Here is a 17639-nt window from a genome sequence, read left to right on the forward strand (position 1 = left end):
AAAGGCCAAAATGGGCTTTAACAACAGCATATGGTGGTGCTTCCACAGTTACACTTCCCTATCATCAGTAAGATTGAAGGTGGTAGAAATATTACTCCTCTTTAAAAGCACTGCCTTACTGATTCCTTTGAGAGAAAAAAGGCTAATTAAGCCTCTAGCAATGCCACATATGACAATTTCTTAGCACTAAAGTTCTGCACCCTTCATTCAAACTTGCACACAGAATTCATTATAAATCATAAAGAACAGCTGGCACAGAGGTACAGTAAAAAACCCCAAATCACTGAAATTACCCTTTGCAAAAGTATCACTTCCAGCTTTTTTCTTCTGGACCAGAATTAGCAAAGGAGAGCAATTATATGAAAGACCAAAATGGTTATGTTTGTTTCAAGTGTAAGATGAAGAATAAAAGCAGTAGCAAGCAAAAACTCAGGAGCTCCATGCCAACTATTCAGCATGCAAATTTCTTTATCCAAGTTGCCAATATCATCACAAAACTAGTAGTTTGTGTACTGTACATTTATAGAACAGTAACATACTACAGAATGTATTTTGAAGGTAAAGGATCTTTCAGTCACTATTTAGGATTATTTATGCTGAAGAGATAACAAGAACTGCCAAATAAACTAGCACCCTGTTGTAAAGCCAACACACAATTCTTTATGTCTGGATGCATTTCACTTACTTCACATCTAAGCATGTAGTAATTTTTGCTGGTAGGTAAGAGAACTATTTAATTGTTTTATGAAAAACAGCACTTTTGGTGACAGAACATTGTTTCCAGTGATCTAATCGCAACTGGGAACACTGATCATATTTTAGTTTGTCTATTTTTGTCACTCTGGCCACTGACAGGAAAGAACCTAAACTGTATGCTTGTTACAAGTTGTTCTATGCTTAAGAATAAAAGCACTTATGCAGTCCATTTGGAAAATTAGTATACTCTTAAAGCTGATAGTTACAAATCCACTTAACCTACAAGTACAGCCATTTTATTATTGGTATTTGGGGGAAAATGTCTCCCTTAAGAAGGAATAAAACCCCATACATGACTGCACCATTTGGTAGGAAAGCATTTGGAAACCCAGACAGAAGACAAATAATGAAATTCCAGAGGACAAATGAATCAACCATACTGGGGGTCTGAGACTACGATCAGCAGAAGGCAGCAGAAAACAACTAAAAAATACAGTCCAAAGAGTACAACATTGCTACTGCTTCTTTGGGGGAATGAGGCTTTTAACACAAACTAGCAATATGTTTCTTTACAAAACAGCTAAAATAATTGTGTGTGTGTGTGGTGAAGATAACGTAAGAGAAAGGATACTTACAGTATCATCATTCCTGTAGGGGTTCAGTCTATTATAAACGGCTTCAATCACACTCCGTCTAGAGCAAAAAACAAACCCACAAGATTTTAAGGTGGTGCCATTTTTTTAAGTTAAATTCCCTAAGTACAATTTTTGCTTAAAATATAAACTTTAGAATGCTTTAAATTCACAGAACCAAGTTCACTGCAACTCAGCACTTAGTGTCATTAAACACTGGAGACAGTTACGGCACACTTTAAAAGCTTTAGGTTAAAGAAAAACAAGGCTGAATACCACTCAGAGTTCAGCAGGAGAAGAGCACAATCTGACATCCAGGTGAGGCTGCAGTGCTGCCTGGTGCTACTCTTCCTAACTTTGAGAAAGGGCATCAGAAAACTTGATGTACATTGAATACCCTCGTCATTTGTGTGTCTGATGAATGCTGCAGTAGTACTTAATATATTATGGCACTTTAATAAATAATAGGGCTTTTTATTTTCTGAACGCAAAAAGAACTGCATTCTGAAATACATTTTTGTTCATATTACATTCCAAAATGTACTTTTCATGAAGCAGTATGTCCACTACTCTCTTGCCACATTTCTCAAAAAAACGTAAAATGCAAACAGCAGTTCTGTGTATCATATCTTCAGACTGAGCAGAATTCTGTCTGGTAAAAAATATTCTTAAAAAATTCAGGAATTTTGTCAGCTTCGTCCTTTAAAAAAAAATTTGCTTAGCATATTTAAGGTAGCGTGGAATTAACTTTGATCTCTGGGATTCTTGACTTTTCTAATACTGATAAGATATATTGACAGGAAAAAGATTGATAAAATATTCATAGAAAAACTGCACTTAACATGTAAACAAGAAACACTTTGTTTTTGGTTTTTTTTTGTTTGTGACACATGGTGCAAAGGTTTTCTTTAAAACTGACGCTCAAAACCAAAAACCTCAACAATGTGAGTCTGAAGGAAGAGGGAGCCTTTGCCTTACACAGATAATAAGGAAACAACCTTGGAGAAGGAGCAGGAATCAAAAAGGGGAGTAGGAAGGAAAGAGGGGAGTAAAACACAGGAATTATAGATTGGACTTTAAAAGCAACTTCCTTCCAAATCCCCTTCTGCAGAATGAAGTATGAGGAAGTACCAGGCTACAACTGCCATACAAAACCAACTTCAAAGAACAACCTTTTAACTGCTCATGAATGCATGCAGTGCAATCACAAAGGAGTGCAGCAGAAGAAAAAAAGCAGATGATAGGCTTTATAATGATCTCGTAACACTAAAATGTCACGAACTACCATGCAGCAGTAGAAACATCACAGTGGATCTAGCAAATGATTATATGGCATGGAAGAAGAAACTGAATTTAAAGTAATAAAACCAAGCAATTACACACAAAGTACATTGCACATATGAACTTGAAAGTTTCCCTTATCTTTCAAGCAATATGTATCTTTCATTACAAATAAAAGGTTTCTTGAAAAGCATTATTTTTCTTCCAAATTGACAGTAGTGCTTTGAGCTACACTAACATCCAATTAAATCTATACTTTTATCAATTCCTATTCAAACTAGCATCACTAAGACACAAAATCCAATGGAAGTCAGTCTGCACCACTTCACAACCATACTACTGCTAGCCAAAGGAGACCGAGAAAAATCAATTTGTATGCCATACTTCATGAGTAAATGACTCATCAATAGTTCAAGACTATAGCAACACATCCTAAATAGATGCTATTATACACAAAACTGACATTTCTTCCCAATTAAACAATTCATACAAGAACAATTTTATTTTGTAGAAGTCATGCCACAGTTATTTATTCAATTACATACCTAGAGTCTTCATGGGTTTTGTGTAACAATACAAAAATCATATTCTGAAGGATTAAAAATAGTCTGTAACGTATATGCCCAATCCATTTTAACACAGCACAGGTTCACAAAAAATCTTTTGAACCAAAAAGCACTTGGCTTGGGTGTGCAAACGAGCTAACTGCATTGTTTCCTTAAAGACTGAACATCTATTTGGGAAGCCACAAAGCATCAATGCTGAACTCCTTAAGGACAAAGCCAGCCTATATAAGGGTGGAAATTTAACTTCCAACTTTTTTCGTAGACTTCTATGTGGTTTCCAGATTTGTCACAGCAGAGAGATACAAAAGCAAACTTTAAGCAATTACAACATTGCTTTAGCTACAGACAAGAAAAGAAAGCTGCCAAGCAAAACATTATATGCATGTCACTTCTTGTCAAAGTGTGGAACTACATACCCAAGGGGCTATTTTTATGTCAGTGCATTATACCTGCATCTTCAAATGTAACTTCCCACCCAGAAAACCCAGTTAATTACAGAAAACAGACACACTCAGGCCACCCTTAAAAAAACCCTCAGTCCTTGCCAAAGTGACAGTTTGACATTTTAGTAGCGATTCATAGTTAACTCTGTTGTTATGCTTGTTCTGTCCATTCAGAAAAACTGAGTAACACAAATTGAAGAACAGATCATCACCTTTTGTCCTCTACCCTTTTTCCCACCCCCCACTTTTAAGAGTGGCCTTACAGTTAAGTTTTGATTTAAATGAAAAAACACATTTACACCAATGTGAACTCACTTGCTCGCCAATTCACCCCCTGGCGGGAGGTTTGGGATGCTCTCAGTTGCTAACGTACGCATCACGTGGACTAAGTCTGGGACTCCTTCACCCTGCTTCTTTATGATCTCTGGGAATCAGAAGTACTTTTTTTGTAAGTACAGTCCAAATTTAACTTATAAAGATTGAAACACTCAGTTTTATAAAAAGGCAGCTTAACTTCAGTAAATATATATACATATACTAAAAAAATATGACAGACCATATTCAGCATGATAATTGTTAACTTTGGTTTGGTAAGAAAAAGAACCTGTAACAGATTTGACATATATTCCTAACTGTTAACATGCACACTGGTTTTAGAAGTACACAGCTACCTAATAGAAGCAGGAAAAAAATCTTTAATGGCTTTTCTGCTATACATTAGATATAACAGAAGATGCAGTATCTTCCCAGCAGAATGCCCTGTGCTTTATCGCTGCAATAGGAAGTAAAAGATTATTGCTGCAACAGAAGGTAAAAGACTATTGCCATCTTACAAAGCATAGCATTTTCAAAACCCAAAAAGTTAGACATATTAAAAATAACTCCCATGGCCGTTATGCGTGTTAGCCAATACTTGTACCTCACTGCATTACAGCAACAAGCTAATTTAAGAACTATTACATACAAATTAAAAGCCAGGGACATTACGCCTAAGAGACAATTCTGTCCTCAACTCACTTCAGAGATACGTGAACATTGGGCAGTTATTAAAACCTGATCCACTCCAACTTCTGGGTGAAGAGAATCTGTACTGTAGCCACAGTCACATTTGCTAAGAAATTCAGTCTTTAACTTTTTTTAGGCTTTTTTTTTGGTAAGCACACAATTTTATTTGAACTCAAGAGACCATACCACCTCTGAGGACTCACTCTTTAAATAGGGATTTTATGAAATTTAAAGAACATTGGTTTCTCTGTAAACATGAGCTCTCAGAAACTGCAAGACAGATGAATTTTTAAGATTTGGCGTTGTTGATCTTCAAGGGAATACTGCAGCACACACCATAATGTGTACATACATGCACACATACATACACATACGTAGATGCACACTATTCTTCACGTAATAAGGTATTTATGCATCCTGAAGAGTAACTGGAATTCATCAGTACCACTTTTGAAGAGTACTCTAGCATTCAGGTTTTTTCCCTAAATGATAATTCCAGAAAAGCATACAGAGTTTCTATTTTATCATTTAACTCGTGAGGTAAGGCACATTAAAAGCTTTAAAAACCAACATGTACCCAGTCCTTTTTTGTTAACAAGAAAAAAAAAACCTTTAAAAAAAAAAAAAGAACAACCAAACAAACCCACAAGAATTGTGACTTACTTTCTCTGCATGTAAGATTTTCAGGGCTGTGTGTGTTTATAAAAACCATCAGCTCTATTTGGCAGTCAGGCTGTGTAAATTATTTGCCAGGTACAGCGGAAGCACTGCCTAGGCCTCAACCAGTGTCAAACTCTGCAAACAAAAAGCTTTAAGCCATTTACTTCCAAACCTACTTTTTCTATAAATGACACCACACACCATAGACACCTCAAAAATTTGCCATTTCCTCAACATCTATAGCCAAAATTTGTTTTACCATCTAGTGTTCAGTGAACAATCTAACACTCTTAAATCTCAATAAAAAGCAAAGATCTCAGATTTGGTTTGCCAAGTTCCTTTATTGTGCAATTTTGAACATCTAATATATTCTACATTGTACTAGTGCTAAAGTTCTGCTGTACAAAAATAAGGAATTTATAGTTTACCTATACTACACAGTTTCACAACCTGTAACTGCAGTACATTTAACATACAGTCTCCACTAAATGAATACATTTATATTTTGATAAAACTACAGATACAGACTGAATGAACACTGAAGACACAACAAATGGAGTCGGTCTGCTAGCTGTGTTGAATTTATTGGAATTATCTTCTTTCAATACATCTTGTAACCCTCCCCCCAATCTTTAATTTACTTTTAAATCTTCTACACATTTTCATGGCATCAAGTACTGGAAAAATGTACTTACAACCCTAAAATAAAAGATTCAAGACATATCTGCTTTTTGATATTCTGAATGGGAATCCTACACAAAGTTTAAGGAAAAGCCAGAGCTTTGATTTTGTGAAAAATATGAGAAGGAACATATAATGGCTTACTTAAAATTATTTCTCTATAGGTATAAATATCGCAAGGATTATCTATTATGAAATGTTTTTATGTAAAAAAAAAGAGAATAGAAAAAAAAGCTTAGACAACTTTCATTTTAGAGTCAACACATCAATAACACATATTAGTGCAAATAATAGCAACACATTTTGGAATGACTGATTACTTCTACACTGAAATTCACACGATACTTTAGGAGTAACATTGTTTTATTGCAAGTAATGGCACAAAGATGCTTCTCCACACTTGCTGCTTCTTCCATTATTATTTATTGCAGCTGTAAATCTGGACCACAAACGCATCAGAATTAGTAAAAGGAGAGTCCTAGGTGTGATGGTAAGTAGAAAACTTCACATTTTTAAGTCTGAATCGCCTCTCCTTATTCAAGATGACCATCACTACTAAACCCCATTCAGTCTTAAAATTGCACTGCTTCTTGAAAGTATAAAGTTATATTCTAGGTTGAGGGAATAAAAGTACAGCCAGGGAAAAAAAAAAAAAAAAAAGCACATTAGTAAGCATCAAATCTCATCACTTGTTGGACTACACTGAGTAGTGAAATGCATAAAAATATGATATGCATTTTCATCAAGTCTCTGTTTTAACTTTAAACTGAAGGTACAGATTAGTGAGATCTTTATAAAAGTACTCTTTATATTTTCTAGTTCCTTCAGCTATAGATTACACTTTAAAAGTTAAGCACTGCCATTCTTAAAGTATCCTAGGATAACAGCAAGATTATTCGTTGTAGTGTTGAAAGCTTCAGATGCTGTAGCAGCCCTACCTCACTAGTCATACTGCACTATCCACTTACACCAGGAAACAATTAACTACTAAGAATTATTAAGTTCAATGTAACAAAGTTAATCAACTCCTGGTCTTGAAGTTCTGCCTTAGTTCAGCCTCTCAACTTCCCTCATGAGTAAGACCTAAAAGGCCAAATTCTCCACTCAGCTGATATAAATCACTGATGGACTGAATAGTGTTTAATACATATTCATTAATTTAAATAATATCTTTGTGCAAGAATAGACAAGAGATTGAGGATAACTCTAAAGACCCTTTTAGGGAAGTACAATATATTTCCTCAAACTCTTCAGACATCATCCCTATAAATTAGTATTAAAGTGCTTTATAACTACATACAGAATCCTTCTGCCTCTACACAGGTATCAAACTTTGCTCATTCTTGAAATTATGCTTTTGTATAAATGCAAAGTACTGGCAGCCAAATTCATTGTATGTACCATAATCACATACAGTTCCAGTGTTTAGGTTCTTCATTTACAAAATGAAGTGTCCGTACAAAAATGTCAGCTTTCCTTATCATACATTCCTGGGGTACAATGAGGCCAGCTGAAGACGCAGCCTTGAATGTGTTTTCATATTGTAGGTCATGGGTTTGTCTGAATTCAGACAAAATATCTAAGATACAAAGGTAATACTTGCCCAAACGAGGAGAGTTAGCATGCTGTGAATTAATGTGTGACTTTACAGCACACTTGCTCTTCACAAATTTTGTGGGTGGGCATACATAGTAAGCTCTTCAAATGCCTGGTGCAAAACTGCTCACTGCTTTGAAATGGAGAAAGCCATCTGACACTGAACTCATGCAGTGTTACCATGCACTTGGATATTCCTGCTACGCTGTCAAACAGATTCGCACTATTGCTTACTGTGCACCAGCTTCTCCTATTAGGGAAGTGTTAGCCTAAAACACAGAAATGTCATTCTGGACATTTGTTCAGGGGCAGAACAGATGTAGTTTGCCAAGACATGGTGAATGAGGCCTTTAAAAAGAGTGGTACTTTCTGAAGGAACACCTACGCAGGTGGAAAGTGCTTTAAAATTGCACATTGATTTATCTGAACCCAGAACTCCCATGCAGGCAAGTTCTCTATGAAATTTCTGACGCTGCACTGTCATCTTCATGCAAGTTAAGGAGGGGAAAAATGTGCACAATATATTCCTCTAATTTACTAATCACCAATACCATAGATGTGAAGAACTCCGTGTATTGTGCCCTGTGTGCTGTTAAGGACTTGTGGAGTAAACACACATAACTAGACTTGTAACATATAGGTCTTGAGGAGTCCACATCAAAAAATAGACTTAACCTATGCAAGTAATGCATATAGCTTGTCTTATGTTTCAGAAACAAACTCTAAGCTGTGGTTGTTTTTAGATATCAAAAGGCACTATAAATCCAGATATAATGAGAATCTTTTAAATCAAATTGATTTAAAATATAATTTTCAGTTAGGTCACCCAAAATTTGTTAAGACTTGCAGTTTAAGTTTAAAGCTTAAGAACTCCTGCAATACAAATCTGAAGCAAAATTCTGTAGTTATTGCCAGCATAAGATGAGCTCCCAGCTTTTGTTCATCATGAATGCTTAAAGATTAGCTTTGACAAATTTCTGATGTACTTTCAAATAAATGAATATATTAGCAGGTGCCTTAAAGATGACAGCAATCAAGCTGTAACCCTACTGTAACTGGATAATATGGCTAACTGATTTGTACATAACTATCCAGAAAAATGGCACTGAAATTACCATCACTTTGCAAGATATTCTGATTATTTCATTTAACTCATTTAAAAGGAACCAGGATTTACTGGTCAGAAGTTAGCGCTGCCAACGGACTCATGAAGAACACAGAGCACAAATGCTGTTCTGAGTAACTTTCAGGACCACAGGCTGCTGCACTTTCATAGCAGATTTTTTCAGGACATGCAGCAGGACTGAGTGCCTTTTTCAGGGATGCACACTAGATGGCCAATGGCACTTGAAGGTCTATTAAAAGCCTGAATGTGTTAAAAGTTTAGTTGTTGGAAGGGGAAAGGGGCCAGGGGGTCTGTTTAGAAACAAAGTTACTTATTTTTTTTTAAATGATCCACCTTCTACTCTGCTTTCCAGGTACTTGTCCAACTCTGCCTCTCTTTTCACCGCCTCTGGCGATACCTTTGGTGCATTCGGAAAACAGATCAATATCACACTCATGTTGTCTCGACTTCCCTGGTGGAAAAGAAAAAATTATTTGAGAACGTATACACGCCAGGCTAAATACAATTCAAAGTATTTTACACACAAAAATTCACAAGTCATAAGGTATTAGAATACAACTTTTACTACTATGGATTAATATTATCATTCTCCTTAATTTCCTTCTACCCCCTCAAAAAATTCCAGAAGTCTGCCCACTTTTTTTAGCACAATTTAAGTCACTTTGTTCTTTGCTCTTTTATGGTCTGAAGACTACATGAGGCCAATGACAGACAGCCCCATTGTCTTTGAAAAACAGACATTACTAAGGAGTGCTGTGTAATTACAAAGTTGTGTTCCATCTTATTTTAAGTACTATCCAATCATTTTGGGAAAACAGCTGAATATTAGATGGGTAAACAAAACCATTATCACTTAAAAGCTCTAAATAGAGAAGTGCTGAATTCAGACAGTGCTTCCACCTAAAACCACAGCTATTAGTTTGTTTGGGTTTTTCTTCCCCTCTTTTTTCCTCCCTTCTCTTTTAGAACAAAAAAGTTACAAGGGAAAGAATCAGTTAAAAGACCAGCTGGAAGGGGCCCAGGCCTTTACAAAACCATTCTTTGAAATGAACTTCAAGTAAACAGAACCCTAATACTTGAATATGTAAAAATACAAACATATTCTGCTTATGAAAAGTAACAGTTTGCTTTCAATATCTCTATTCTCTTGTATAAACACATGCCTCCATATGCTTAACTTTTAACATCAATTAAAACTGCTGAAGTAAGCAAGAACAAGCCAGTGTTTAAAACAAGTGTATGGAGAGGTACTGACAGTTGGCTACTGCAAAGCTTACAGCATCCACAAGCCACTGCTCCTTCCCAGGGTATTTGTTTTCAGGATTACCAGATGAAAATTGTAAACAAAAATATATATATTATCAACTTGCCAAAGTGCTGGAAAACAATAATGTTTTTTCCAAAAGGGAAACAATGACCCTCTTAGCCAGGTGCCAAGAACGGAGATGCTGTCAGGTCTCTCTAGTATCAAAAATGTTGGCTGTTTTCATAGAGCACAGACTGGCTTGGGTTGGAAGGGACCTTAAAGATCAAGGTAGTTCCAACCCCCTGTCATGGGCAGGGACACCTTCCACTAGATCAGGTTGCTCCAAGCCCAGTCCAACCCGGCCTCAAACACTGTCAGGATGTGGCAGCCACAGCTACTCTGGGCAACCTCTGCCAGTGACTCACCACCCTCACAGGGAAGAATTTCTTCCTAACATCTAATCTAAATCTATTCTCTTTCAGTTTAAAGCTATTATCCTTTGTCCTTCACTATTTGCTCTTACAGAAAGCTTTCCTTTGGAAAATCAGGTGTCAAGCTATGAAACTCTGTAACTGCACCATCCTGCAACTTACTAATACAAAGTATTAAGTTATTGTAGACAAAATTACACAGATGTGTTAAATAAAACCTTTCCACCATCTTCTACCTGAGCTAGTTTCAGAGTTGTACCACATGAAGCTGAATAAAAAATATAGTCACTAAACCAGAATAAAAACTAACTTAGGAAGTCAGATCTTCATCCAGTCAAGAAAAAATTTTAAACTGCAAAATATGAAGTCAAGGTTCATTCATTCTGCATTTATACTGCTGTAGTTATGACAGCAATTTTACTACTACATGCCCAAGAGGGGAAGATTAGAAAGGGAAAGAATATTCTCTAGCCTGCTTAAGTCTTACGAGTTAAGCTTAAAGTATGCTGTGAAACAGAAAAGGGCAGTTATTGTCCTTGGCTTGCCCATAAATTCCCATGAGCTTTTAGTTTCCCAGTGATCACAATGTAACTGCACATGGTTTTAAACTCATTAAGCAAAACCACCCAGGAAGCTGTACTCTTCCTGTTGTTCTTCTCTATCACCATTTTTGTGTGAATCATGGTAATCACTGTCAAAGTCATGTTAACATAAACCATCGGATACTTATAGACTGGACTCAACACTTATTCTGAACTTGTTCATAAACTTCTACCAGTGAAAACACAGTAAACTTCTTCTCTCAAGTCTGGCTACCTTGTACAAGCAGGTGTCAACTATCTCATTGCAAACTTTCTCAAGGTCATCAGTGACTTCAAGTCTGGATCTTACAAAGTCACACAGCTCTTCATTTCCCATAACATCCCAGATACCGTCGCAAGCCAGTATGATGAACTGATCATCTTCTTCTGATCTCTCAATTTCATAAACTTCAGGCTCAGGTGAGACTAGCTGTTCTGTAGGACCTTTTCCATGGACACACTTGTAATCAAAGTCCCCAAGTGCCCTTGAAACTGCAAGAGAGCCGTTCACACGCTGAATCATTACAGAGCCCCCTGCATTCTGTATGCGCTCTTTCTCCAGTGGATTACTTGGTTTGTGATCCTGCGTGAAGAAGTGAACCTTCCTGTTTCTACAAAGTAAACCTCTCGAGTCTCCACAGTTGATGAAGTATGTATGTTGGGGAGAAATCATGACACCCACAGCTGTTGACCCACTTCTGTCTGCACCATGTTTCTTCTCAGAGATGACTCTCATGTGTTCATCAATTTGCAGAAAACCTGTTCTGATGCCGCTCTTTACACTTTCCACAGATGGAGGCCCATCTGGCCCTTTAAAATCCTGGTTGCTTGTGATGTGATCTAATAAATGCTCACAGCAGTACTTGGCAACCTGTGATCCAGCATGCCCATCATACACAGCAAAAAATGACCATCCATCAAGTCCATTTGGCAAACCAATCACAGCTGTATGTGCATCCTCCATTTCAACTCGCCAGCCTTGCATACTACTCAGACCGTAACGAAGCCCATTCCCCTGCCCCTGGGCATTATGCTTCTCCATCTTTGGCTTGTCTAAAAATGCTCCCATGATGGCCTTCCTTCAGTTCTAAAAAGAAAAACAAAACAAAACAGAATTATTTCTTAAACATCTTGTCTAAACATTCTATTGGGAACTATTAAATAATAGCCCAAATAAAGCTAAGATGACAAAAACACACATACAGAAGGTGACTTTTCTGTGTCTCAAGGAAAATTTGCATTGTTTTCATCCAGTTTAAACAAGGACACTGCTACTAGCTGAACTGCACTTTTTATATTTTAGAAGTATTTTCAGCTGTTTTACTTGAAAAATTCACATTCCACTATCATTCATGGTTCTGACAAATGCCTCTTGTCTAAGTATGTATGAAATCAGTTTGAAAGAGGACTTGTTAACTGGCACACATCTGAATAGCTGTGATTACTGAGCCAATGAAAAGTTCAACGAGTCCAGGACAGTGGCACTTCCTAGATCCCTACCTGCTGGCCATAATGTCCTGGCTGACACCCCACTTCTCCGATGGAGATGTGGAAACAAAAGCAAATTGATTAGGTTTGGGGGTTTCTTGGTTGGTGCTTTTTTTTTTTCTCTTTAACACATAAAATGATCTGAATCATCAAGATGATGCCAGAGTCCACATAAAGGAAGAGGCAACACTGGATAACTAGGGGCAGGACTCAGAAGGAACAGAGCAGCTGTCCCTTTAGGCATCAGCAAGCCATTAGTTTGGCTCAGCCATCTTGTGAAAGCTCATCCTTAGATTTTCGGTTAAATTACGCAGCAAGCTTCTCAGATGTCTGTGCTGCAGATTTACTTAAACCCTTAATGTATTCATACTTCACTGCCCCTGACAAGTCTAAGAGAAATCTGTTTGGAAATAAAATCACATGTGTTGTAAATTCATGCTTCTTTATTCAAGTCAGACCAATATGTTGCACACCCCATCCTCCTCCACCTCCTTTCACTGGGATATGAGGCAGCAAATATTCATGCTTAAGAGAATAAGAATTATTATTTGCAGGCAGTGTAAACTGACTGGTTTATCTTCATGGCTTTCACTCCCTAACCATCCAACCCACCCTTCTAATCCACATCAGTTTGTGCATTCATTATTAAAAAAATCATACAAACTAGGTCACACATTTTACATACTTGCAAATTCGGCCCTGGGAAGCATCAAAGAGTGTGCAAATCACTGTTATACAATACAAAGTAATGGAACAAGATTGTGAGCTTTTCTATTTGAAGACAGTGGACAAAAATCAAATGTGAGAAGAGTCCCTGAAAGAGATTTTACCTGAGGCCCCAACTAAACAGCTGCACTAGCACAAAAATTAATACTAGGAGATTTAGAAGGTTTTAACTTCTATGTGAAACACATTTATCAGTTTTCTAAGTGATAACACCGCTTTTTGATAACATGCTTCTATTGCAATACAGCTCCAGCTATGACACTGTATATCCAAAAAAGCATTTACATCTTCCAGCCAATATCAGCCTTTCAAAAAAAAAAAAAAATCTGTGTTAGAATAAACAGTCAAGAAATGTTTATATTTGATCTCACCACAACAACGATTCAAGTATGAGGCACAGGGACTGGATATACACTCTCTGGCTCACATGCTTTGTTAGCAAAAACAAAGCCACACATATTTCAGTTGTACAGATTGATGTCAGCAGCAGTACACCTCTGCTACCTCTCACCCTCAACCCCTGCTCTTAAGTTCTGTGTCTTCTCAAGTGAACACATAACACTGATGCCCAAGCTGTGGGCAGTCAGGGTCTGGCGAACGGAAGATACTGCGCTGTACGGAAAGATAGGGCCCCTCTCCTGATAGCCAATAGCGTTTAGTTTATGATGTAAGCGGACGGAGGTGACGTAACGTATCTCAGGTATATAATGCCATGTCACGTGCCAATAAACACCATTTGCCGTCCACCACATTGGTGTCTGTGAGCTAATGGTCCAGTCGGCCAGGGGTGGGCCGTTGCACCGTTCCTGAACCAGGTCGCCACGCCCACTAGAGGCAACACCAAGCAAACTGTAACTAGCCAACAAACTACAGTGTTCACTGGTCTTGTATCCTAAGCACATGCATGAGGTTCACATTACTGCAGTTGCTAGGAAAAAAATACGACTTAAGACTTTTTTATCTTCACATGCAAATCTAGTGAAGTCAGAGTGATCAAAATAATTACAGAATGCTGCCATAAATCAAATGGGGAATTATTTTGCAGAATAATAGACTTTTTATTCATTCCATGATAGCAGCAGAGTTTAAACTAACACCTAACACTTTCGTATTGGCAAAGAGACCATAAAATAGAATGCAGATACTCAATTATTTCTCCTTAATTTAGAGCTCAAAAAGCAGGATCTGCCCTGGCAATTACCACATTTTTGTGAAGCATTTTACATTACTGTGTTTAAAACAAAATAGAACAGCATTAAGAACAAGATAGTTAGAATGATCGCAAGCACTGACAAATTTGGACTAAAAAAAAGCAGTTTTCTTTCTAATTTATCACATCACTAAATACATAATATTCAGAGTTGTGCTTCTGAAGCTATCTGTCCCTCTCAGTAGTTTGTCATGTAAACCACAATTAAAAATACATAGTCAGGTCATAAGCAGTTCCAGCAACTCATACAGAACTGCTAGCACACTTCAAAAGTTAAGAAATCCACTCTCCATTTAAAATCAAGTTGCTTTATCCCTCCCCAGAAGGTAAACTGAAAGTGGTTGCTATTCTAAATTAAGCCTTGTTGGTGAGATGTTGACACCCTTCCAGGGCGCAAGCAACCCACCATAGATGCGCATACAACCAGACAGAAGGATAACCACAATGTTGTCATGTAACTTCAATGCAGGAAATTATTCACAGCCCATACCATAAAGTATTCAACTTCTGAAAACAGCAACAACAGACTGCAGCTGCCTTCTCTGCAAACACTCTAGCTGACCATACTTCCACTAGAACACAGGTCTAAACCTGTAGGAGAGTAAGGCCAGGTTTCAAAACCCTCATATGTACCTGAAGAGAAAGTACAGCTTACTCATGGACATGATGAATATGCCAAGCCTTTAGTTTTAACAGAACTTCAATTCTTGTTCAGAAAAATGTGAGTTTAATATGACCAATCTGTGAATTCTTCTTAATTGGAAGGCTACCTACTACTTCTCCCCCCATACCTTTATGTGTGGCTAAAGCCTGAGGAATTTAAAGAGTCTTGGTTAAAACAAACAAACAAAAAAGCACCACAACAACCAACCCAAACACCCCCCACAAAAAAAAAAAAAAACCAACCCCAAAAAAATCCAAACCAAACCACGCCACCTTAAGACATTAGAAAGTGCTGCCTCCTTCCTGCTAAAAATAACCTTTTAGGCTCTTTTGGAGTCCATATCTACGGAAAAATCTTTCACCCATCAGTGTCTACCTAAACCACTGGTATGTTTTTCGTTCTTTCAGGAGGTGGTTTGTGCACTGTACTGATTTAGTTGAAACAACACCTTTAGTTAAGCACGTAACTGTATGCAAATCAGACTAACTTACAGCAGTGCCAGTGCCTAAGTTACAGCATAACTTTATGTAATAACACTAAAGAGAGAAGTCAGACCCAGAACAGTCTGCCTGCACGATGGGCAGTAAAGCAACAGATTCTCAACATGGATTAAACCAGCCCTCTCCCATATTTCTTTAGTCATCTTCCTAAACAGGAGTCCTCATCTTAGGACCCTTCTTCTCAAATAATTTTACTACACCTCCCATTGCACTGCTTAACCCAGCCACATATTTCTGCAGTCATGTTAGAAAACTGCAGTCTCGTAGAGGGAGACAGAACCAGTTCTACACTCTGAAATGTTCAACTTTCAGGCTGTTTGAACGATGCACATACATACTAAAGACACTCTTCCTACACTTATTAAAGCCAAAGTAAGAGAAAATGCACTTTAACATGAAGTTTAGTGGCAAATGTACACCACACACTTCTAAAAGAGAAGAGCTTTCAGCAGTCAAAGTTCCTGGATTTTGGCTCTGAAGAAGAGAGGCTTCTGAACAAAACTTAAAAGGAAAACAGACCCCTATATGTAAAACCACATACGCAGAGGACCCATATACAAGGGCATCTAAACCATGACCTCCGCCATGGTGATTTTGTGGAGGTCAAACTGAAGACAGCCTCTACAGCAAGTGCACGAAAAACTCAAGTAGCAATTTGCAAACAGAAAAGTAAGAATACTGTACAGGGCCTAGAAAAATCAACACAAGTAACAAGATCTTGGATGAAACACAAGAGTGCCAAAACTCAAAGGACTGCAGCATTAGAAACAAAACTGAAATAATGAATGGAGCATGCCAAAGAGTCAGCAGCTAAACTCCTTGAAAATAGATGCCACTGGAGAACAGAGTGGCAAAGAAAATGAGGGTAATTAGTATACTGGACCATGGACAACCATGTACAACCACAGATACATCACTGGAATGCATGAAACCTGTTTGCCCCTTTCATTTGTCCCTCAAATTGTGCTATCCAGACAGCACAAGTATAAGGCCTCCTGATACACACAAAAATAATTTTGGCTGTTCTGCTATTTGCTTATTCATTTACTTGAATGTTCAAATGAAGATAAATCTTAAATTGTTCACAAACGACAGTTAATGTAACTCCATGTACCACTGTAAAAAGACAATTTATTTTTCCAAGGAATTCAGACAAGGATTTGATCACACTGCCCAAGAAAACCAAGCACCCCCATTTGAAACTTGTACTTCAACAATTTGTAATTTAATAATCCTTTTAAAACAATGTTTGAGTTATAGTCCTTCCAATAGCATAAGCTGCTTATACAAACCACGCTTAAGTCATGGGTGCTTGCTCAAACTAAGCTGAGAAATGTCCCCACACTCCTATTTCCTAGAACAATTCTCCAACTGACATTATCCCCTGTGTGTTGTAATGAGCACCATAAAGAAAGATTACAACTTTTACTTGAACTACAGGATACAGATCAAGTCACCAAATTATACAGACTGCTACTGAATGGGGGGGGTGGGGTGGAGGGTGGGGAAGAAAAAAAAAGAAAGAGCCTTTGATCCCCTCAACTTCCATCTGCTCGTGATACTTCTCCCCCACACCTTAAGCAGACTGGACACACTAATCAGTCAGCACATAATTGTGCAAATTATGTGGAACCATGTTAAGAAGTTAGCACCTGTCGGATGAAAAACTGATAGTACTTAGCCGATGCCCCTCATCAATTAATGTTAACAAACAACACGTCAGAGATCATCCCAGGGATCAGAAGAATGACTAAAATAAAACAGAACATGCAGATGAGGAGACATAATTACACCACAGTCATGGGCTGAATGAAGTCATGAAAAAGCTTCTTGCCAATGAAACTATTTAAAAACTATTGGAGGCTATATGACTGAGTTCTGGCATTTACGGTTCAACAACAACAAAGTACTCAAAACTACAGTTGATGTTTCTGAATGCATACTTTCAGACAGAGAAATACATGGCCAACTAGGGAATGTGAATTATCTAGGAAAAGAAGTAGAAGAAAATACATAAATAAAGCTATTTTACTAAACATGGACTAACAATAAATTTCCCCATCAGAATTCTTGCTTCTTGGAGATGCAAGTGTAGTCTGCACTATAA

The 17639-nt window shown here is 37.5% G+C and overlaps 1 protein-coding gene across 7 annotated transcripts in view; it reads right to left on the bottom strand.

The window, feature by feature from the left end:
• Positions 1 to 17639, bottom strand: part of PPM1A (protein phosphatase, Mg2+/Mn2+ dependent 1A) — a 36245-nt gene that overhangs the window by 8976 nt on the left and 9630 nt on the right. The window contains exons 2-5 of one of the 7 annotated variants that reach the window (XM_080617876.1): positions 11180 to 12031; positions 9020 to 9137; positions 3934 to 4042; positions 1332 to 1389 (exon numbers count right to left, since the gene is read on the bottom strand). In XM_080617876.1, the coding sequence (XP_080474002.1) occupies positions 1332 to 1389; positions 3934 to 4042; positions 9020 to 9137; positions 11180 to 12013 (1119 nt within the window). In that variant the 5' untranslated portion in view covers positions 12014 to 12031. Of the gene's footprint in view, positions 1 to 1331; positions 1390 to 3933; positions 4043 to 4439; positions 5433 to 5848; positions 6576 to 8675; positions 9138 to 11179; positions 12032 to 17639 lie in introns of those variants that run through there. The other 6 variants (XR_013956866.1, XR_013956867.1, XM_080617878.1 and 3 more) reach the window with 6 other exon arrangements.

The sequence above is a fragment of the Psittacula echo genome (assembly GCF_963264785.1).
Source record: "Psittacula echo genome assembly, chromosome: 5".
NCBI classification, from domain to species: domain Eukaryota; kingdom Metazoa; phylum Chordata; class Aves; order Psittaciformes; family Psittacidae; genus Psittacula; species Psittacula echo.